General features: G+C 41.7%; 1 protein-coding gene across 6 annotated transcripts in view; it reads left to right on the plus strand.

The window, feature by feature from the left end:
* The window catches only part of celf5a (cugbp, Elav-like family member 5a), a 217,865-nt gene that overhangs the window by 118,743 nt on the left and 81,309 nt on the right, over positions 1-17,813 (plus strand). For all 6 annotated transcript variants that reach the window (XM_042482195.1, XM_042482205.1, XM_042482200.1 and 3 more), the window contains exon 3: positions 805-853. In XM_042482195.1, coding sequence (XP_042338129.1) covers positions 805-853 — 49 coding nt within the window. The remainder of the gene's footprint in view (positions 1-804; positions 854-17,813) is intronic.

The raw sequence follows: 17,813 nt of genomic DNA on the forward strand, positions 1-17,813 counted from the left end.
TGCTACAGTACATGTATACATATTATACATTGTGTGTGTGGGTGTATAAACAGCATGCATACTATCATGTGACTAGGAGGCATGTGTTCAATTAAAAAACAAAACAAAACGGTGCTGCAGCTATAACGAACATATTGCAAATCACAGCTAGATCTTTTAGACTTTTCCTGTCTGGTGAAATTGTTCAGCTTGAACAACAATAATGAAAAAAGAAGGAGGTAAAATTGGGGAAGGAGGAGAGCGTGACACAAAGACTGTGATGACAGAAGCATCTAATCCAGGCAATGCCATTCTTATCAGGGTCCAGTGGATTAGAGTGAGCCTCCTAACCAGAGAATCCTTCCCAGCCAGACACTCTCCACAGCCCAAGGGCCTGGATCAATAGGCCTGCATTGATCTCTCTCCTCCTGTGGCTGGATTCACTTTTAGTAGGACTGCCTCGGCCTCTATCACTAAGGCACACATCTGCAGCCTTGCAACTTCTCCATGCACTTGCAATGAAATACCTCAAATACAAATGGACACACAGATACACACACAGACTTTCAATTTTATGTGTGAAAGAGTTGTTTTGTTTACACTGAAAAACAGGCAGCAGAAACACCATAGTGTCAAGTCAACTTAGCTGCATGATGGTGCTTCGGTTTCCTCCCCAGCCAAGGCACTTTGATCAGTCTCACAGAACAGCCATTAGTATGGGAGAGAGGGTCTTGACACCTCTGGTTTGTGGCCTGTTGTTGTAGCAACGACAGCCCGAGTCGCCAGCGCTAACCTCTCTGTTGCTCTTTCTTCTCTCTCCTCCAGATGACTCGCCCCATCCAGGTGAAACCGGCTGACAGCGAGAGTCGTGGAGGTAGTTGTCTTCTTTTCTCCATCATTTATTCATGTCCCCTTTTCATCTGCCTTATCTAGGCTAATTCTTTTCATTCTTTCCCTCTGATCTCATCTGTTCCACTGCTCTCAATGCAATATTTCTTCAGCCAACACTCTTTTTATCTCATCCCAATTCCTTTTATTCTCATGCTGCTGCTGTGCTTACATAATGGTAGCAACTTGATCATTGCAGAGTCTACTGAAGAGATGAATGTAAAAAAAAAAGAAACGTTACGTGACAGAGGAGAGACTGGATGTCATCTTTGGCCCAATTCTAATACACCCCTTGCTCCTACCACTTAGTCCATACCCCTACGTTTTGCATCTTCACATAAAGGGGTAGGGTGTCCTGATTTTTGTTGGATAGAATGGTAGGGGGACGTTTAAAGGCTGCATGGCCCTTTAAACTGAGCTTTAAAGTGGCATACTTTGAACTGCTATTAGAAATTATCAGCAAGATAGCGGCACAAGCAACAAAACAAACCCATAAATGTGATTTCTTTGTTCAAAAAGATTCAAAAAATCATGTTAATGATCACATTATTTTACTTAAATGTCATTTCAATGTGTTATGGTCCTTTTCTTTCTAACAAGCATTACAAAATAAATCACTTGTATGCCAGTATCTTTGTTGATAACTAGCTAGCTAGGCAACATAACATTGTTATTGATGATCTGTGCATGGCAGTTGCGCATTTAGATATATTTCCACGTCGCATTATCCCCTTGGATGGCATATGACACCCGAAATTTGACTTAAGTCCAGCAGTGAAGTTGCTGCACTTGTTACTGCTCCTCACATATCAGTGCAGACAGTGAGGGTAGATGCACGGGTGGCTGACATTCGGCTACAGAGCGAATTTGACGACATGTTTGATCAATTGATAGTGTGAAAATAAAGTTGTTTAAAAATCACGAGTGTCCTGATAACCACAAAAGGATGCCCTTAGCCCACACAAAAGAAATAACTACAGCAGGAGATGGCATATTTGTCATGTCTGGCAATACTCATCGCATCTCTTTATATAACGCCAGTATACAGATGAGGGTTTGTTTGGTCATGAAAAACCTGGAAAAGTCATGGAATGTGTAAATAGCAATTTCCAGTCCTGGAAAATTAGGGAATTTCGTTTAACAAATACTCGTATAATAGAGTATATGTGGTGAAAAAACTAAATAACAACATGTTGATGTTCAGGCACATCAGTCACGTTACCTGACGTTATTTTGTTCTCTGGGGTAACTTCAGATTGCGACCTGAGTTGCACCTTGTCTGTTGACGAGATGTAAGTTTGTGCAAAGCCGGAAAATGCCAATTTTATGATGTCCAGCTTTACTTTCAAAAGTATAATACATGGCTTTGAAAAGACAATCCACAGTAGTCGTTTCAGAGAATGTATGGTCATGGAAATTTCCTCAAAGTCATGGAAAAGTCAAAGAAATGTCATGGAAATTTGTTGGTAAAAATGTGTGTCAACCCTGACAGATGACCTATGTCTTGAAGGCTTGACTCATTTCATAGGGAAAGTTTTTAACATTACCCCTTGTATCTTGGTTCAGAGGCAAAATGGCACTTGAAAAACAAGGAGTAGGGATAAAAATATGAGATGGGATTGGCCCTTTGTTTGACGTCTTGTCTCTTTGTTTGTGGCAGTTAACAAATTGTAGTAGAAATGTCTGTAATCTGGCCTCATTCATATTGCAGCTTGTGTTTCTGGTTCAAATCCTTTGGGTTTGTGGATTAATCTCACACACAGTCATTCTGCGAGTGCCCTTGTACTTGATGTAATTGATGTAAGAGTGTTATTGAAAGTATGTAGGGCTGTGATGGGCTTCCCTGCTGCCCATCTCCTTTTCTTGTTCCCTATGCCAAGTACATTATCGTTGCACTGTAAATTAGATAGTGATTAGGCTCAATTCTGGAGCCATAGCCATGTAAAGGCCCCGTTAGAAACCACACGGCTTGGTCTGTGTGTGTTTGAAACACGAGAGTAAATGGTATATAGGGAGGGGAAAATGGAGCAGGAGCACGCACAGCTTGCCAAACAATCAATAAATTTGCAGGGTTCTTGCCAAGATCCTCATTACTTGGCCTTAATTCTGTCGTCTTTGATCTCTCCCGTTTTTGGAGGCTTTCATTTACTCACTGCCTATCTGCATATATGTTAATGGGATGAGGAGGCATCCTTTAAGTCAGTGTCAGAGACAATGAACCTTGCTGTTATTTTTTTGGTGTGCATCATGTGTCACCCTGTAACAAAACGAGTGCCTTTTTGTTGTTGAAATGGGGAAGCGTTGTTCTCAGTCTCTCTCATCCTTTTGGATGGAGACAGAGAGAGAGAGAGAGATTTGGAAGTGAAAAACAGACAGGGAGAGAAAATGCGAGCACGATGCCAACTGCATACAGCTGCCGTGCCGCACTTCTGAGGCTTTACCTAAAAACCTCTGCCTGTTTTGGGTGAATTAGGATGGCTGGCCACTTGGCTGCCTGTCAGATGCACACAATCTTCAAAGGACAGCATAACCCCTTGAGATGGATGGAAGAAAGGCCAATAAAGATCACTGTCAGTCCTCCATGTTCTCTTTCTTTCTTTCCTCTCTTTCTTTCCCTCTGTCTTTCTTTCTTTCCCCCTCATCTTCCCTCCTTCTCACAACCATTCATTCAAGCTTTAGAGGAGTGGTGAGACAAGCAAAAGGGTCTTGTGCTGTCAAGATTGATGTCCCCTATAGCTCCATTGATTTTGCCATTGTGATGCTGTGTGTCCACATTAACAATGACACTCAGCTGTCTCTTTACTTGGCTGTGAGTTGCCGGGTTTAAAGCTCCCAGGGCACTTTGGTCAGTATGGGGTCCTCTTACTGGCCAGCCGTGGGGACCCAACCAAGGAACAAATGAGTGCTGGAACAGACCTGAGAGTTGCACATCATCTTAAATGAACAGGTCAGAGTGGCGCCACAGGGGCAATCAAACACTAGCGTGACTTTAACGGGTTAGGAGGTAGAAACGAAAGCTGGAGAAAGGGAATGTGTGAATGAGAATGGATTTGATTTTCACTTTTTAAATCATGTATTCTCATCCTTGCTTCCAGATTGCTGGCTTGAATTATTTCTGTGATTATCCTTGGCAAAGATAATTTTGGTTTTCTCTCTATCTGGTTCTGTCTTTAGCTGCTCGTGCTACTGTTAGCTGATGGACTGTGCTGCAGATGCATCTCCATGGCCTACTTTTACGAGTCTTAGCTTCTTATTTGCTGTAAAAGATTGACAAGAATTTTATTGTGCTGTAATTATGCAGGGCCCTTTGATTATTGCTCTCCTTATTTCACGTTGTCAAAATTGCCAAGATTTAATTTTTGTAATTTTGATCCTTATTTGCCCGCTGTTGCCAGCAGATCAATAACTTCAGGACTATAACTCAGCGTGTTGCACAGGAGCTGGAAGAGCTGATGCAAAAAATATTAATTAGCCTCTCCGTGCAGTGGAGGGAGGGACACTGGAGGACAGACCCAGTCTGGCCTTATCTCTCAGGGGCCACGCGTCTAGTCCGATAGGGGGCATATATTCCTCAGTGCACACAGTCACACTACAACACACAGTCATACTAATTAGTCCCTTAATCTCATTATGAGCAGGACTGTTCAGATCACCTCGCTAGGTTGGCTGTCCATTAGGGAAAGACCTGTTACCGTGGTTTTATGCCTGCTGGACCTGCGCTCCTCCAGGAGCAACTCTCTGCTGTTATTAAGACCAGACAGGCCCACACCAGAACACTGTGCTTTCCCTGCTTACAGCACAAATTTAAAATGCCAGCTAGACATGGGCAGTGTCACAGTGTACCAGGGAATTTAGAGATCCTGACTTTAAATGCTGTCAAAAATACGGAGCCTTATCTTTGTATTAACTTCATCCTGGAGAGGCTCCAATGAGGATGCTTTGCATGCAGTGCGCATCACCTGCCCTGGAGGTTATGCCCGGGACACACTGCATGTTTGAGCTGCGTGTGTTGCATTGGCAGCTTTTGTTGTTGTCGTACTGCTGCAGAGCTGCCTACTGTTAAAACTACTGTATTTCCACAATTAAAAGCACATGCTCAAGTCATTGATGAAGCTGCACAAGCTTGTCAAAAACACGGGCCTGCAAATGTTTCTTAATAGAATGCCTTGTGTTAACAACTGAAGGGGCTCTGTCAACAAAAACATTGTCAGAGGGCTTTTATTTTGAAACAGAAAAAGAAAGGATTGAGTAAAACAGATAAATTTGTATTTCCTCTTGTCTGTGAGAGATAAAAACATTGAAATTGTAGTTAAAGGTAGAAAAGAGTCAATATAAATGTCAAAAGACCATTTTTACTGTCTATTTTTGCTGAAAACCACGCCAAAAAAATCTACAAAAAAAACAGGTTCTGCAACACGGAAGTCTTAGTTTCAGTAAAAGAGAGAAACATGAATCCAGAGGGTATATGGTTGTGTTCCTCTGTTTAATGAGGAAAATAGGTGTAAAAATATTACCTTTTGTTGACATCCTGTGAGTGCGGAAAATGGCAAGACAGCCATCAGATCTCAGCGAACTCTCTGCTAGTTGGTGCTGGGGAATGAGGGGGTTGGTGCCACACACTGATACTGTCATATACCACATACCCCAGCGAAATTCCCAGAGGGTATGAACAAATAGATACCACCCAAGCCTAATACCAGCCTATAGTGATCTAACGGGAAGACAGCAGAACATAAGCTTATAACTAATTCCACTAAATATTTGATGACTCTTGGACATTTCATCAAAACTGAGCAGTTTCCTGGTGGACATGTTCACAGCTTTCACCTTATCAGATGGAACAAACTAGTAAAGATTACAGTACATCGGGCCCCTAGGCAGCTTCACTCAGGCCATATGAATAAACCACCTTTCCTTTAGAAAATTAAAGGGAAAAATATGGTAGAGTAAATCCATCCAAACACTCTGTCAGCCCCTGCTGCCGTCTAACAAAGACACACTGTGAAATGAATATTAATGGCCAATCACCTACCTAATCTAGCAGAACAGCAGCCGTTACACATTGAGCCACAAGCACCGTGAATGTCTCCGTCACTGATGACGCAGACCATTCTGGGATGTTTCTGTTGGGGAGACGTTTAAAGAGGCGCAGCGAGGAGGCAGCAGGGACCTGTCTCTCTCGTTTTCTCCTCACAGGTCTCTGATGTGAAATAGATTGATTTTCCATCACACATGGCACTGATGACTGGCACTGACTGCTGCTGATATTTCATTTTTGAAGGGCTGTTCAGTGCCTCCTTAGAGGGCTTGGTGTCCTTACACGGGATAAATCAGCTTTAACCACTTTGATTTCATCCTAAACCCTTTACCAGCGGCACCCCCTTGGCATTCCACCTTCACAATCTGCCCCTTATTGTTTCCTTTTTTGTGTGCTGTCATTTGATTTGCTTTTCTAACCTTTTTTTTTTTTTTTTTTAGATAATCTTAAAGGAGCCGCCCTGCTCTGAGGCTAAATTGTTTTTCCGTTTAAAAGTCCTGCATGTGTTGTTCCTTTATGGCTCCTCACATTTCCAAGCTTAACCCATTGTTAAAGTTTTAAGCTCAGAGATAGTGCAGAAAGCAGAGAGAGGAGCAGGCTAGCTGTCAGCTGGGGCTCTGTTGGTGTTGCAGCAGGCCCGCCTGGCACAGCTAGATCTACAGCCCACTGAGGAGGCCTGGATTAGAAACAGGCTCTGGCATTATCAAGGCAGGCCTGCCGCCCACGCACACGCCCACACAGAGAGGACAAACAGGCAAACGCATACATACCCATACGGCTCTGACTCTCTCTCTCTCTTGCAAACACACACATGCACGCAGTAGGAAGTTGGATGTACATGCTAATAGGAACACGTGTGCACACACATGGACATGTCCAGTATATGTTACATATTTACACACAGACTCACACACTGTTCACACATCCTGAATGAAATAGGTCAATTTTCTTTTTGTGAGCTGTGTTTCACGTTGCGGGCCAAGCAGCGGTGTTGCTTTGTGTTTGTGTGTTTACTCCAACTGAAGGACAATGAAAAGGTTTGCTCCAGTTCACTGAGATGTGACGGAACAAAGAGAGAGAGAGAACCAGAGCGAGAGGCAATAAGCTAAATGGAGAGTGAGGACAAAAAAAAGAAAAAAAGATTGGGAATCTAGATTGAGAGAACAGGTTTACATGCTCTGTTGCTGTTCTGCGCTCAGTTTTTGATGATGAATTTATCTGGCGTGAAAGACAACAGAGTGGTCCATGTATTAAACATCAGTGGTGTTCTCCTTTCCTTACTAGAGACGAACTCCCCATGTCAGAGCAGCTCAGTAATGAACCAAGCAGGAAGGCCTCTAAGCTCCACTGAGCCCCTTTAAAAAAGGGAGAAGGAATGGAGGAGAGAGGGGTAGTTAGAGGGAGAGGAATGAGGGGTGAAAGGACGAATGGCGTGAGTAGAGAGGTGAAAGAGGGGAATTTGTACTGAGAGACTGAAAGTGGGTGAGACAGAGAGAGGGAACGAGTGCAAAATAAACAGAGAAAAGTGTGGATAAACCAGCGAGTGGGAGGGGCGGCCAGGGCAAAGCAAAAAGCTGAACAGTATATCTTCTCCCTTTGGAGAGAAGAAAACTAAAGATTACTGGTCACAATGTGCTTGGCTGGGCATAAATGGAGAGATCTTGAAATAGTAGGGAGCATGTTCAGAGGTTGTGGGGATCAGGGTGAGCTAATCCAATGGTAAGGCCAGCCGTGGGTCACACATTCAGAGCTCACACTGCTTGTCCAAATCCCCTCTGGTGCTCTTACACAAACAATACTGATACACAGGCCTCGGCTAGCCCAAAGTTCAGTCAGCTAACTCCACCGAGCTGGCCTGGGATGTTCAGGTCACTCTGCCTGTAAGCTCTTAAATTTACCCTCACATCAGCACAAACCAGTTCATTTTGTCAGAGAGGGGAGGAATTAGGTTTAAGGTAGACAGACAAGGGGAGAGGAAGCAGGAGAACAACAGACACACAGAGCGAGAGAAAGAGATGATGAAATCATTTCTATAGGGATGTGCTTTTGCTCCTGAGGGTCAGATTGTGCTGAGGCTGTAGGAGTTATGCAGAGTCAGTGGAAGAAGTAGATCACAACAATTCGCTAATACACTGGGTAGGTGGAGATCAATTAGCCTTATCTAACAAACTACTAATGATAATACCAATGCAGAAGTTGCTGACACGGCAAAGAACAACAAGAGGAAGCAGAGTGATGATGTAATGAATTTAGCGAGTTGAAAGATGCAGTATTTCTGCAAACACAGTGTCTCGTATGAAATACACCATTACTGCAACTTCTGTGGTAACTCTGTCAGCACATACACAGATGGAAGCAGCAGTTACTTGCATCCTGTAGACAAAATTACATTAACACCTTATAATACCCAGGGTTCCCATGGTCATGGAAAACCTGGAATCATGTTTTCCAAGCTTGGGAAAGTCATAGAATTAGTAAAAATCATTGAAAGTTTTGGGGAAGTCATGGAATTTTGTTATGCATACTGTAATTGTTACAATACTCCTCTGTGATAACGTTTCAGGTGATGAAACATGATAGAAAATTATCATTATTATGTATGTTTCTCCATTTTTACTCCAGCTCTCCTTCAATTTGATTTTGTAAAGTTGATGCAACTTAAAAATGACAAGTGGGATTACCTTGTTCTTTCTAAGTGTTAAATCAAGAGGATTTTGCCAACGATGAAGTTTGGAAACATGAGAATTCTGTGTTGTTAACATGTTTAAGGAAATATGAATATGATTGACTAGTTTGCAACCAGCAGAGTACAGATATATAGCACAGTAAAGTTGGTTTACTGAAGTTGTTAAAACTTAGAAAGACTTATTTATTAAATTTTCCAAGTAGCAACGATTTCAGAAAATGAAATACATATAACTAAATTTTGAGTTAAGTTAACAATTAGATGTAAAGTAAACCTAATATTAGACTAATGTTTATATCTACTTACATTTTTTAAGGCAGTCGGTTTCCTAGATTTTTTTTTATTTTACAGTGTAGTTGAAATTATGTTTGACTAGTTTTAATTCGATATGTTTGTAAAACGCCGAGCAAGTTATTATGGTTCCTTGAAAATTCATTAAAATTGTCTATTTTGTCCATGAAAATATCTGGGAACTATTGCATGCACATTACGAAGAGCTGACAACAAAATTTGAACATGAGCTTCACAAAGGTTGCGTTTATTGCAGAGTATTTGATTGCATGATATTGTACAAGTGTTGCAGTTACATCTACTCGCAAGCGCTCGCCTTTAAATATGCATACATAAATTCAGCAAAACACACATTGATCCTCGCCCCCTTTTAAAAAAAAAAACGCATACACATCTCTTCCACTCCATCCCTTGTTCGTTGCGATGGTCTCGTAGCGTAGGCGGATCAGCAAAGGTTACTGTTGAACACAGAAAGGAAAGGTCAGAAATCATGTTTAGTTTTCCTGGGGCCGGGAGGTAATTCCAGCCAGCAGATTGTGTTCAGACGAGCAAGCAGGCAGGGGCAGGCCAGTGGTGGAGATGCTCATGCAGAAGGAAGCGAGGCGGGGATGGGGACAAGGTTATCCAGTCAGCCACTGCCTCTCAGCCCCTCCGCTGTCACCCTTAATAACACCCTCTCCCTTATCACCGCAACAATCACCTTGAGAAACAAACTTGTCTTCTTTCAGAGAGGGATGGAGATGGGGAAGAGACGGCCCCCGTATGCATCTGGTCTGCCATTCTCATTACAGCATCTCAACGTCTTTGGGGACAGACAGACTGCAGATCAATTTAGTGCTCAATTCTCTGCACTTTATAATTCATTCTCCCTCTCTTTCTCTCTGGCCCCCTCTTCTCCTGCCTTTTTTTCTCTTCGTAGCCTTTGAACACATCAAAACATGTAGATGGTGTACAGTAGTTGTCCACAGTGCTGGGACAATAAGGGATCTTCTGTTCTGCACCACACAAATGTAGCACTTTGATGTTTGAGTTGTCATTTGTTGAGCCACAATACAAAGATAAATGTGACTTAAAAAAATAATAATAAAAAAGAATAAATCATGACGATATTGATAAAGATACAGTATTGTGCCACACACTAAATAGTCCCCTTTTATCATTTGACAACAACTTAACTTTAGTTATCAGTTAACAAAGGTTCTTTAGATACAACAATAAGAGCCATAGCGAGCGTTGTTGAATATATATTTTTTTTAAATCAATAACATGCTTTTCTGTAACTGTATTAGTCACTTTTCACTGCTGGTTTTACAGGCACCTGCCTGTTAGGACTTTCAGAATGCAAGCAATAATCTCGCAGTGCTGTTACACACTTCATAGTACCCTGTAATCACAATGTATGCCAGATTAGCAAATGGCCTTGCTATGTATGTTGCTATGATATGTGTATCTATTTAAAAAGTATACAGTACAGTACGGTGGCATGCAGAGAAAGCTGAGTTTTTAAGGCTTCTCTTATTTTGACTTATTTTTGTGAACTTTTTCATTTTATTGGCCATTTAATTTCCATTTACTTCCAACAACCTATGTGCAGTACATTAATAAAAAAGGCATTTCCATAGCAGTTTTGCAGCAGGCATTTATTTTACTGCTAAGTGTCCTTTTTTAAGGCCCAGACACACCAAATATCTTCAAGGAATTAGTGGCGACAAAAAGCAGACTTTGCATCATCTCGCTGTTGTTTCGTCAAAAAGTTTACCCTGAACACGCCACAAAGACTACAGCAAATGGTAAACTAATATGTACGTAAGATGAAATAATTCTTGATACAAGCGGACGGCGTTTAATGTCATTCAAAAAAGTAAACAGGAAGACTGACTGGACAGATTCAAGATGCCCATTACCCAGTGAGAACATAAACAACACAACCCGATGTCGAAAGAACAAAGGATATTTATCGCGCACTAGCAAAAAATATAACAAACAATCACGATCTGTTTGTACTTAAGAGCTCAAAGACTGAAAATAATGTTCCTAAAGTAACAGATTTGTTTTGATCTCACTTCCTAGACTTAGTTATTTTCTCACTTTTCTGACTTCCTTTCTCTTCTCTGGCACTGAGCTTAGCTGCCAATCAGAGTGATTTCAGTGACTGACGGGCTCTACCCTCTCCCGTGCATAGTCAACATGCTGAATTGGGTAAAAAAGTCAAAAAAAAGGTCAACTATTGCCAGCAATGCAGGACACACCACAAAAACTAGGGCAACAAACGCTCACAGAGGTCCCAAGATTGACCTACAGCCAACCGTCAGCTTGTTGTGTCAGGTTTCTTAATCTGTAACAGTCTCAGTTAAACTTAAAGTTTTTAAATGCATGATTCCTACAGATTATGAATACTGAGTTAAACACGGGTTGCCACAGCAATTCGATATTATTAATTATGCACTTAATACTGAAATGTGAATTTCATTACTAGAGAAAAAAATTTACAACCCCATTAGAAGTTGACCATGACACACTGATGTCATATCTTTCACATTTTTAGCATTTAATGGCGATGACAAGCCCACACCTGAGGCTGATAAACTGGTGTGTGTATTTGTCTGTGTGTGTCTTTGTGTGTGTATCTGTGTCCTCTGTGGACTTGGTGCTCTGTGATTGCAGTGAAGCTGGAGGAGGCCAAGCGAGGGCTCTGATTGGAGGACAGAGTCTGTGCAACCTCTGCCAAATCACTGCAATCACCCGTTTGCTCCTTCTCTCTGCTTTAATGATACCACTTCATAAGGAACCAGGCTCATCAAGCAGCCCACACACACACACACACACACACACACACACACACCCACACACACATACACATACACACAAACACACACATGCGTGCAGTAAGGTCAGGTTTGGCAGATCGGGCAGGGCACGGCAGGCCTCAGAACAGGGAGAGGAGGTCCACCAGCAGATGGGAGGAGATTAAAGCAGACTGGAGACACACAGGCACACTTACACACACTCACGCACACATATAAATATTACACTCATACATCAGAGATACGAGCTCCACTCTCCACTTTGGGTTGAGTTAGACCGAGTTAGACAACTGTCATGATGTGCAGTATTGGGTTTCTGAAGTCTGTATTTACAGCATACTAGTTAGGGTAAGAATTAATCATTCATGCAGATACGAGAAGGTTATTGAGATCATTTTTAAGCAGTTTGATTATTTTCAGCAGCCAACACTAGATTTAGATTTTGCTCTCTTCTCTTCACTGCCTGGCCTCAGCTCAGCGCTCAATTCGCTGCCCTAATTGTGTGAGACCTTTGCTCCTCACACTCAATGTGGAAAGAAAATGTCCTGTTTGTTCACTGAGAAAGGCCAAAGACTATTTGGAGCTTTTGTGTATACAAAAACAGACAAGAGAGAGAAACGAAAATAATTGTTACTCATGCACAAACATTGGCCCATTTGAATTCACACATACACTAAGAGAAGCCGTACTGCAGTTTCATATTGTGAGAGCTACTAGGGGGGTCATGACTCTAATTAAAAATGTTGCGGTATTTTTTAAGTTGCGAGAGTGTTAATGAGACGAGAAGTGTCTTTTTTGTGTATTAACCATTATATAAAAATGATCTTGGATCTCTCATGGCTGGGGACATGAAAAGAGCATTAGGAGCAGTAGAAAAAAGAGAGACAGATCGAATACAAGAGAAACAATGGCAGGGAAAATCAGTGATGACATAGAGAGAGACAGGAAAAAAGAAAACAAGAGCTTTTCCCACCTCAGGATATGGACTGAAAGAAAAATGCCTTTCCAATCAGTGTAAAAGAGAACTCAAAATCTACACAATGCAATGCACTCTTCATTTTGGACTACACAGCACAACACACTGCAATTTCACTCTCGAAATGTTTGTGGAGCACTTTAGTGTGTGAAAATTGAATATAACAATGTGTCACCGCCATATAAATGAAAATGCCAGCTCATATATTTGATTTTTTAAAAGGCAAAATCAAAATGTTACACATTAGGTGAATGCAAGAAGACAGTAATAGATTTCTGAGTGCATTTAAAGAGGATCTATTATGCTCATTTCCAGTTCATACTTGTATTTAAGGTTTCTAGTAGAAGATGTCTATATGATGTAATGGTCAAAAAAGTCCTCATACTGCTGGAACACTCTCACCCTCTTTCTGAGATGCTCCATTTAGCGTTTCTATCTTTCAGCCCCCAAAACAAAAAAGCCCAGCTTGCTCTGATTGATCATGGTTTTCAGGTCTTCAGTATCTCGGCATCTAAGCTTAGTTATTGCAGCCAGATAATGACTTTAACATGCACTTTTTACCACGAAAAATCACCAATGAAATCTTCTAAACACGACCAGAAGCAAATTTGTGAATCCTAGGATAGCGAATAAATGCCCCCTCTTACTGTGCATCTCATTGGCTTACCCTGACTATTTACCCTAGTCAATCCAACTCCTTTTGCCTAAACCTAACCAATCAAACCAATCAAACCAATGCAGGCAACAAGTACCAGCTGCTCATAGGGAGAGTTAGGCTGGTCATTCCTTTGCTGCAAATTTGGCAACTGAACATGTTTGCAATTAACAAATAAACAGCATCCGAGAGTACAAATTTTCTCGATGTTAGTATGTAGCTCCATATACGTCAAGTGTATTTGCAGCTGTGCATGACAGTAATAGAGAATAGAGACACTTTCTACTGTAAAAAAAATCACCAATATAATCTTTTAAACACAACTGGACATGTTCTGGCAGGAATACGATCCAAAATTGGGGAAAAATTTACAATATTGGCAACCAAGTTTACATTTTTCTCTGATGTCCACATGTAGCTACATGTAGAGTAGGCTACATAATGTAAACACCTGCAGTGGCGTGCCTGGAGCAGATGACTGAATATAGAAATCCAGCAATCTGTGACGTCATACTGTTTCCAGAGTAGAAAAAACAGCTGGAAACGGTACATCCAGAATGGTAGGAAGCCTGAGGTTTTTGCTCACAGGGATTACTTCTACATATTTTTGCCTCATTATTTGAAACTTTGGCCACATTTAATATGAACATCCTTCATTATCACACTGTATATAAAGCCCAGTATACGCTGTGCGATTGGTCATACCCAGGTTTATTAGATCCATGTTGCAGAGTATAGCTTGCACTAAATTTGTAAGATTGCCAAAATCTCACAGTCTGTAGGAAGCTTAACACAAAATTCGGAAAAGCATAATAGGTGTTCTTTAAGCTCTGCAGGTCATGGTCACAGCAGCAGAAAGCTAGAGAAACAAGAAACAAAGTTATGGAGGAAACAATAAGCTTTAAAATGAGATCAGTATTTAGATTCAGTCCCTGTAACTCAGCTGGCTCTCCATGTCTGTCCCTCCAATCTAACCTCTTCTTCCCTCTATCGCTCCATCTCAGCATATTAACTCCATTAGCCTCTCATATCACCCTCTGTCTCTCTCACTGTCAGTCCACTTAAATCACTACATCATGCTACCATTGGACTGGAAAGGACACCTGCTTCAACCAAATGATTCAGGCAGAGATATGGAAGCAGTGGATTAAACAGAGATTAGAGCTCCTACAGGCCACGAAAATGCAGCATTTAGTGGAGTATGTAATCTGTATGGAATTCAGCTATGAATCGTAATGCCGATATTGTCTGTGACTTAGTCTGTTGCAGCTATTAAAGCAATGACAACGGACAAGGACATAGGACACAGAGATGGCAAGGACTAGCATGGGATGACGTATCTGTGATGCACCATTAGGGAATGCCAACGTTGGTTCAGTGGGCACTGTAAAGAGGCTTTTAAATAAGGCCCAGCCACGTCTCACCTGCCTTTCCCATCTCATCTGCTGAGACGACAAATAGTGCTGCGAGCACGCACGCACTGTGACATACAGTTCCATGATTGCCCACCCGCCCACTCTCCATCCACCGTCTTTCCACCCATCTGCCAGTCAAACGAGTGCAGAGGTAATGGAGAGAGAAGCAGTCATTCTGGGGCTGTAAAACTGCAGCAGCCAAAAAGATGATTGGGGCAACCTTTGCTTTGGTGCATAAAGGAAGAAGATGGTTTTTACATTATACATAAGTATTTATGTATGTGTGTATTCCTGACTGAGTCATTATTGCAGCGCTACCGCCTGAAGTGTGATGTGGCCATGCTTTGACTGCCCCGACCATGCTTTGGTTCACGGTAACTCACAATGTGAGTTTGTATTCTCGACTTTTTTAAAACTTGTCTGATATTCTTACCTGACACTCATTTCACTAGATGCCTTAGATCAGGGGTGTCCTTTTTTTTTAAAAAAAAAAAAGAGGCCAGATTAGATAATGTGAAAAGGGGCCAGCTGCTTCTTGCATTATACAGGTTATTAAAAAACTCTCTTCAAGAAAAGTGATACATACTATCAAGCAACGTGAAGTTCACTCACAGAGATACTCATAGACATTTTCTTACACCCCTACTTTGCTGTGGTGATGTATGCTACTTTGCAGGAAATGTCTGCTGTTAGCTAACCGTTCGTTTGCTTCTTGTCTGTTTATGAAAATATTCATTTTGCCTGCGTAGTTTCTGCTTGGTGCATGTCTACAAACTTTGTAACAGCCCTGCAATTGTGAGGTTAATGGAAGAAATGCAAAGTGATCATGCTTGATTAACCAGTAATTTGTAATACATTTTGAACTACACGCTGCAAGATGTTTAGAATTGGTCTGAGGGCCACCATTGACCCCCAGGCCGGATTTTGAACATGCCTGCTGCCCTGATATCTGTACCAGGTTTATCCTGTGTGCTTTTGTTTGCCTTTTCTTTCCTTTATTCTTCTTTCCCATTGACTTTTCCCCGGGCCCCCTCTCATCAATGAGTCTATCAGGCGAGCTGGCATTGTCAAGGATGATTGGCGATGGGTCTCTCTGCAAAGAAGTTAATAAGCGTATCCCCAGACACTTCAGTTCTTAGGGGCCAGGTCCAAACGCAGGCCATCTTGATTGCCTTTTTGCAATAAACATGAAGAGGGCCCCTACTGAAGAATACAAAGACAGGCGAGGTTGCATTGGGGAATAACTAGAAAGAAGACCGAGGCTTCAAATGACGGCTGTACCTTTGGCTGCGGGAACTCTGACCTGACACTTGAACCAATTTTATAGAACGTGAACTTCAAAGAGGACTTTGATAGTGGAGGGAGTCATTGGGTGAGATCTGAGGGACCGAACTGTCTTTTCATTCCAGATTAACTACTGAGTTGGACTAAGACTAATGACAGAGGTGGAGCAGTGTCTTGATAAGGAAGAGATCCCCATCTGGAACAGATGTTATTTGCTGTCGAATGACAACAGCTGATACAGATCCACTGACAAGTTTTTTTTTTCATTATTGTATTGCAAATTCTCCCCCTAGTATCCCCCTACAGCAATAAACTTGTCACGAAACCCAAAACATGACACATCATCGCTTGAAATATAAATAAGCCCATTCGTTACCTATTGATTTTCCTACCATTAGGGAAGCGAATGGCTCTGCTGTTGTTGATGTGGAAGATATTGTGGGTCAATATTGTGTTGCTCTTAAAAGCCACAGGAGATTTTCAAGAAATTCGGTAGGGGCGAAGAAAAGAGGCCAGTCTACAACTCTAATATTAAGAAAATGTCTGGACTAGTTCAGGGACATCTGCCTGGCATTAATGTTATCAGGGAATCGGGGAGCAGTGTCGGCACAATGTGCTTTAGGGAATGGTACAGCCCTCAACAGCTGCCTGCTTGGACTGCTGGCACACATCAACCTAATGCGCTGGATTGGAAGCGGGGATTGATTCCTGAATGTTAAAGTAAAACCTTGAAGCACTGTTGAGACCATCTTACTCTGACTGTTGGAGGGAGGGGGGGCTTTTGCGAGGAGATTTGGCATCCTAATCTGATCGGGGCTCTTAATCTACGGCAGCTCGGTTTAACAAAACCAATCCGACAGCAGGGGCAGCAGCCAGTGACAGGAGGAACATGTTAAATCTTGGCCTATCAGGCATACGTCAGGAGGACAGCATCTATTGGCTGCATTGTGGGTGTAATGATAGCTTGGACAGCAACGGTTGCAAGAGATGCTACCTATCCCAGGTCAAGGAGGGACTGGTAGTTGAGATGCCGAGGGATCACAAAGTCCCTGGCTCACTGGCTGTCAGCCCTCTCCGATAGTTGTCGTCCTGTTCCCCTACCCTTCCTCCTTTCCTCCATCCTCCTGTTATTTTAGGAATCTATTCTTGGCCTCCCAGCATGTACAATCTGAATTATTCATCTGGAGAAATGGGATCCCTGCACGACAGTGAAACGGGATTTTATTTGTACCACTTGATTCCATTAAAATAAACAAAGTGTGGACCCTGCCATGATAATTTTACCACACCCACCTCCAAGGGTTGGGCACTAACGCAATATTATCGTTTATTAGTTTCATCTGAATCATATCTGTATTCTGATTTTATCATCATTATTATAGCTTAATGCATTTCTCTTGTTCATTTAGGGAAAGCTCTTAATTAAAATAAGAAAGATCTTATTGAAGTTTATTTAATTGCTTTGGAAATAATCTTATTTATTTCATTTGCAATTTTTCATTTGTCATATTATGATATATATTAATATCAGAAATTATCCTAATTAATATTGTGATGATCACCTCAGCCATATCATCCAGCCTTTCTCTAACCTTCCTCTTGTTCATATCTTTGGCTTCTCTTGTAGTCACCTCACATTAAGCCCTTCTCCACTGGACAGAAAACGCAGTAATGCCCTCTAACATCTGGCTTTTGTATTTAATGGTAAAGGTTACAAACAGCATTCACAAATGACTCTTGGTAGTTACGGGTATTTATCGGCTTCAGCTCCAATCAGCTCCTATTGGTAGTGATGAA

The sequence above is a fragment of the Plectropomus leopardus genome, chromosome 3 (assembly GCF_008729295.1).
Source record: "Plectropomus leopardus isolate mb chromosome 3, YSFRI_Pleo_2.0, whole genome shotgun sequence".
NCBI lineage: Eukaryota > Metazoa > Chordata > Actinopteri > Perciformes > Serranidae > Plectropomus > Plectropomus leopardus.